This window comes from Myotis brandtii, unplaced genomic scaffold (assembly GCF_000412655.1).
Source record: "Myotis brandtii unplaced genomic scaffold, ASM41265v1 scaffold32, whole genome shotgun sequence".
NCBI lineage: Eukaryota > Metazoa > Chordata > Mammalia > Chiroptera > Vespertilionidae > Myotis > Myotis brandtii.
The window spans coordinates 2,132,713-2,139,602 of NW_005362269.1; the positions used below are offsets into that span (position 1 = coordinate 2,132,713).

Consider the following 6,890-nt stretch of genomic DNA (forward strand, 5'->3'; position numbering starts at 1 on the left):
CGGAAAGATGTCCAAAAGGTCTCCTGGAAGGTCTCCCGGTCTAATTAGCACATTACCCTTTTATTAGTATAGATAAAACTGGGAAAAGAATAATGTCCTGTCACCTCCGGGCTCCAGGTTGGCTCCTGTGGATTGATGCTTGCATTCACATTTGCTCTTACAGAGGGTACCCCAAATTGTCTATTGATAAACGGTGCAAAGGCCTCAGGGACCCACCACCCTATTCCCCCAAATGGGTAAACCTAGTTTTCATCACCAGATTCTTCTTACCAAGATGCCGGCATTTTTCATGGCCATGGGAAGACCCAGGAGCCCGGTGCCAATGTTGCATTTCAATAAATGGACCAAGGTTTGCATCATCCTGTGTGGGAAGAGCAGGGAGACAAGAGGGCATGTTAGTGGAAGGGAAGGGTGGCCCAAAACTCAGCCTCCTTCCAGCACCTCCAGCACCTTCTGTGGGGAAGAGGGACAAAACCCGATAAAGTGGACTCTGGTTTAGGTCCCAGGATCTGTCCTGGAGGAGCTGATCCAGAGCTGGGCTAGTTCAGATAGCTCAACAAATATGTTTTTTAATTGATTTTTTTTTTTTTTTTTTTTAGAGAAAGAGCAGAAGGGAGAGGGGGCAGACAGAGAGAGAAACATCAATGTGAAAGTGAAACATTGACTGGCTGCCTCCTGCATGCTTCCTACCTCTGATCAAGCCCACAACCCAGCCCTGTGCCCTGACCAAGAATCAAATTGGCAATCCTTTCGATGCATGGGACGATGCCCAACCAACGGAGCCACACTGGCTAGGGGAACTCAACAAATATTTAACATGCACTAAGCGTTAAAGAAAATGTTTCTAATAATTGCTACCATCTGGATAACTCCCTAGTACCAGTTTATTCATTAACTCACCCAATGGTTTCTTTCATGATTTATTCACTCAATATTTATGAAGACCTACTAGATGTAGCATTTAGGTAGACAGTGAAAAAAATTAACAATTTTCTCAATTTATGGAGTAATTATTGGTGCCAGGTCATTGATTAATTCACTCCCTAGAAAAAACATAACCTCACACCAATATATGGAGTATTTACTGGTTCTCATTCACTCTTTCATCTATTTACCCGACCAGTATACATTTTGAACTTATTCCATGCTATGTATTGGATCAAATTTAATAACATTGCTACTGTGCATGTAGAATGCTTACTATGTGTCTGGCAGGGGTTAGTTAAGTCTATTTATCTAAGGATGGGGGCACCCATTGTCCCTTCACTTCTAAGAGGTGACATTTATTTCTTGGTAACTGGAATTATTGAAAAATATGTCAAAGCAAAAACATTAAATAATATTTTGTCAATTCTTTGATAAGAATTTTTCCAAAAGATTTGCTCTTTCTCCCTACTTCCTCCCCTCCTCCCCTCACTTCTTTCCTAGAGTGGTGTCCGGTCTCACTTGAATCAGGTCTCCTGGGAAAGGGGAGACAAGGTTTTGGAGAAGCTGTTAGCTAACCCCATCATAGATCAGGGCCTTGGAGAGTAAAACATGTGAGGAATTCCTGGGAATTAAAAAAAGTTATATTTATATTTTTCTTGAAAAACATTACATTGGTGTTATAAAAGGAAATACCAAAATTTCACCAAATGGGAATAATCACCTTTAACATTTTGATTGACATTCTTCTGGGCATCCTTATTTGCTTATATTCTTTTATAAACACACACCATTTACACAAGGAGAAGCATTATAATACTATATCCTAAACTAATTTTCATTATGAATAGTATGTCCTATACATTTTTCACAACCATAGATTTCCTTCATCATCTGTAATGGCTGTGTTTACTCTATTGTGTGTGTACATACTTTATTTAAATGATCTCTTATTGTTTCGGAATTGTCAACACTATAATCAGTGTTTCAATAAAATCATCATGCATACCTATCTCTCCCTTCTCTGCCTCCCAGTTCTTTCCCCAGAGCAGTCACTACGGCCAGTTGTGTGTGTATGTGTGTATTTTCAAAGAAAGCAAATGCAAAATAGTATTTGTATGTTTTATATAAATATACATTAGGATCTGCAATACATTACAAAATACATTACAACAAAGATACCAAAAGGACATGAGAGAGGAGGACATTTCTTGACACCCTTATCAACACTGGGTATTGTCATTTATAATCTCATTATGCCCATGGCTATTATGTGATCTGATTACTAGGTAATAGTCCACTTGGCAATAAAGTCCTAAAAAAAATTTCCACGTATCCAGGTCTATGGCAGTAAAAGTAGGGACATGAGACTAGGACATGACCTTTTGTTTCCTGGATGGGTTTGTTGTTGGGAGGGAGGGAGGCAGGGATAGAGAGGAAGAAACAGAGAGAAAATGAAGACTAGTAGATGGAAGAGAGGGGAGCAGCTTGAAACTGGCAGAAAGAGCAGCCAGCCTAAGACACAGAATTGTTCCTGGAACCCAGAAACTCATGCTGGGGGTGGCTACTCTATCTGGGTTCTTTGCAAAAACTGGGCAACAGGTGTAATACCCAGAGCCACACAGATCAACCTTCTCAGATTCTGAAGGTTCTTTCATCCATTCGTCCCCTGTACACTGGGGATAAGTGTGTAAAGAAAAGAGAAGTAGGAAGACATAGCCCTGAGCTGAAGGCTGTAGCGCTTGACCTCAGACCTGGAAGGGCAGTGCAGCCACTTACGACAATCTATTGGCTTCCTCAGCAGGATGGACACCCTCTGAGCTGGTGTTACTGCTACTCTCGGAGACGGACTTGGACCCGTCATCCAGGGAGTTGGACTCACTGTCGTCCCTTCGAAGCAATGAAGTCTTCGACATGGTGGGGAGGTGGTGGTGGCTCAGGGTTAAGTCCTGTAACAGCCTCAAACCAGCCTTCCATGGGTTTTTCTCCAGAGAAACCAGGGCTGCAGGCCTGAGATGCTAGCTCTGAATTCTTGAGGGTGCCTGCCCTGGGTGAAGCCTGAGCGTGTGAATCAGTGAAGCCCCTGGTGGCAGGGGAAGCTGATGTTGATTATGCTTCACCCGGCTTTTGGGGGGACTTAGGAGAGTCTCATTTCAGGAGGACCCTCAGTGCCCCTTGCATTTGATTGGCCACATGCCAGGATTTGCCTGGACTTTCCGCCCCTCCCACTTTAGCCCTAAAGTGAACAGTGTGACTGGGAGGAAGAAGGCACCATTGGACTGGAGGTCCCGGGGCCTGGATGTGGGCCAGGCCCAGTGCTCCCCTACCCCTGGCAAGGGGGAAACCAGAACTACCTCACAATGGGGGCTGCCCAGCCAATAAAGTGCTGCAGAATCCCAGGATGCAGGTGTGGTCCAACAGAGGGAAATCGGCTACCACCTTGCCCTGGGTGGGGGTGAAGCGTGGCTTTTATGGCCCAGTTCAATGCCACCTGCTCAGAATTTCTGTACAAGAGGACTGCCACCTATTTAAAAAGGAGTGCAAGTAAACTTTTAAAAAATATTCAAAAAATACTTATCAAGCATTAATATAGAAGTGGGCAAAAGTAGGCTTACAGTTATGAGTACATGAAACACAGAGTTTATTCTCGTATTATTATTGCATTATTTATTATTAACCTACTTTTGCCCACCCTTGTATACTAGACACTGTTCTCCACACTGGGAAAACAGTAGGGTAGACAAGTACTACAACTTCTGCCCTCATGGAACTTAGAAGCTAGTGAAGAGACTGATAATAAAAAAAATGTCGAGTATATGTTCGTAATAAGTACTGGAAAGAAAAATAATGCAGGAAAGGCAATGAAGAGTGCCGACAGGGATTGGGGGGAGGGTTGCAATTTTAGATTGGTGGTGACAGTGGGCCTCACTGAGGAAGTGACATTTGGGGAAAGGGCTGATGAGGTGAGGGAGGGCACGCTGTGTGTGTTTAAGGCAGCGGTTCTCAACCTTCCTAATGCCGCGACCCTTTAATACAGTTCTTCATGTTGTGGTGACCCCCAACCATAAAATTATTTTCGTTGCTACTTCATAACTGTAATTTTGCTACTGTTATGAATCGTAATGCCAATATCTGATATGCAGGATGTATTTTCCTTGTGACAAATTGAACATAATTAAAGCATAGTGATTAATCACAAAAACAATATGTAATTATATATTTATTTATATATATATGTTTTCTGATGGTCTTAGGCGACCCCTGTGAAAGGGTCGTTCGACCCTCAAAGGGTTCGCGACCCACAGGTTGAGAACCGCTGGTTTAAGGTAAGAAACGTAAAGCAGAGGGAGGATAAGTGCAAAGGCCCTGAGGCAGGAGAGTGCCTGGGGTATTGCAGGAATGATAAGGCCAGGTGGCTGGCTCAGTGTGCACAAAGGGTGGGAGACGAGTAGAGGGGCATATGTCTGGCTTGCCCAGGACTGTGCTGGTTTGTGCTTGTTGCCCTGGCACAATGAATAATTAACATTGCCTCTTTTCACTATCAAGAGTGTCCTGGCTTGGATGATAAATTACAGGATCACACCAGAGATGCAGTTAATGTAAGTGGAAGTAACAAAAAATGGGTGGACTGGGATGGGCAGGACCCTGTAGACCACTGGGAAGCCTTTGGTTTTTACTGAGGGCTTTGAGCAGAGAAGGGACATGACTTGGGTTTTAACAGGATCTGCCTGGCCATTTTGTTGGTAGCAGATTGAATGGGGGCGAGGGCAAAAGCAGAGACATAATTAGGAGGCTGTTGCAATAAGCTCAGAGGCTACTGCAATGACCCAAGGTCAACAGGGGTGTAGACCAGGCGGCAGCTAAAGATGGTGAGAAGTGACTGAAGTCTGGACATCTTTAAAGCGAAAGCCCAGAGGATGTGCTGATGGACTTACTGTGGGGTATAAAGGAAAGAGAGGGGTCAAAGATGACTGCGCTGTTTTTGGTGTAACAGGAAGGATGGGATCAGCATGAACAAAGTCTAGTCTTGAAGATGCCTTTGCAGAGCAAACCCAGGCCCACTGTACTTTGACTGTATGTTTATTTGGGATGGTCTGGACAGGTTACTTATGAAGATTATGGGGGGCCAAAGTACTCCCCATGTCAACTCTTAGTAATGCTCTGAAATCAACTCTATGAGCCTCTTCCCTCCCCTGAATATCAAATGAGATCTCCCCCTCCTCTGATGACCGAAAGGCTATTTCCCAAGTTGGAAATAACTTCCCCTCCCCAATGCATTTATTCACTGCTTTAATACTCACTAGTGAACGCCTGCTCTGAATTAGGCAGGTGCTACAGACTCAGCAATGAACACTTTCAAGGAGTCTGTACTTTAGTAGGAAGTAGGAAGAGGACAAACAAATAATGAGACAGTGATAGATTATAAGAAATGCCATGCTCATTTTAAAACAAAGCAAAACAAATGCAAAACTACAAAAAGTGAGAATCACCCTCATCCAGAGAGAACAGCTGTGACCAATTTAAGGTGCTTCATTCATGCACATGTCCCACCACTAACTTGATGTGTAATACAGCTTTGTAAAAAATTGTGATAAAATACACATAAAACTTACCATCTTAACCATTTTTAAAAAATTGATTTTAGAGAGGGAGGAAGAGAGAGGGATAGAGCAATAGAAACATTGATTGGTTGCCTCCTGCATGCCCCTACTGGGGATCAAGCCCGAAACCTGGGTATGTGCCCTGACCGGAAATTGAACTGGTGACCTCTTGGTTCATGGTTGATGGTCAACCACTGAGCACACTGGCTGGGCAGCCAACTTGTGTGCAGTTCAACAGTGTTACTGGTAAATACATATACAACGTGTACAACCAATTTCCAGAACTGTTCATTTTGCGAAACTGAACCTCTATACCAATTAAACTTTCCTCCCCCCTCTCTGCTAGGATCCTCCCCCTCCCCCTGCCCAATCCTACTTTATTTTTTCATGTCTCTGACTACTGTATGTACCTCATAAAACTGGAATGATGCATTATTTGTCTTTATTGTGACTGGCTTATTTCACTTAGCATAATGTCCTCAAGGTTTATCTGTGTTGTGACATGTGTCAGAATTTCCTTCCTTTTTAAGGCTGAGTAATATTCCATTGTAATATATACCACATTTTGTTTATCCATTCATCTGTCAGTGGACATTTGGGTTGCTTCCACCTTTTGGTTATTGTGAATCATGCTGCTCTGAATATGGGTGTGCAACTATCTTATTTGAAATGCTAATACAACTTTTTCACTTAATATATGCTATCCATATTTTCACTTCACCAAACAGATGAAGAAATAAATTTTAAAGACTGGAGAACATTTGATTTTTAAAGTGGAGTTTATTGAGGTATAACTTACATCCAGAAAAACTCACCCTTTTAAAGTATACAGTTTCAACAAGTTTCGACAAATGCATACAGTCTCATAACTAACACCAAACTATATAACATTTCCACCACGCCAAAAAGTTCCCTCAGGCCCCTTTGTAGTGAAGCTTCTCCTCCAACATCCATCCATTTGGTTTAGCATCTTCCACAATGTTATATAAATACAATCATATAACCTGTAAGCTTTTAAGTCTGGCATCTTTCACTCAGCATGATGCTCTTGAGGTTCATCCATGTGGTTGAATGCAACAGTTTAATCCTTTTTATGGTTGAGTAGTATTCCATTGTATGGACATACCAAAATGTGCTTCTTCATTCACCCGGTGATGGACATTTGGATTACTTGCAGTTTTTGGTGATTATGAATAAAGCTGCTGGAAACATTCATGTACAGGACTTTATGTGGTCAAGTGTTTTTATTCATCTGGTGAAGATTTTGGAGTAGGATTGCTTGTGTATTTTTAAGTCTGTAAGAAACCACCAAACTATTTTCCAAAGTGGCATTACCAGTTTGCATTCCCGCCAGCAATTTTTGAG

General features: G+C 42.4%; 1 protein-coding gene across 1 annotated transcript in view; it reads right to left on the bottom strand.

Moving 5' to 3' along the window:
* Positions 1-2,840, bottom strand: part of SLC36A3 (solute carrier family 36, member 3) — a 22,090-nt gene extending 19,250 nt beyond the window's left edge. The window contains exons 1-2 of the mRNA XM_005870602.2: positions 2,704-2,840; positions 271-361 (exon numbers count right to left, since the gene is read on the bottom strand). Of these exons, the coding sequence (XP_005870664.1) occupies positions 271-361; positions 2,704-2,840 (228 nt within the window). The remainder of the gene's footprint in view (positions 1-270; positions 362-2,703) is intronic.
* Between the last annotated feature and the right edge of the window lie 4,050 nt (positions 2,841-6,890).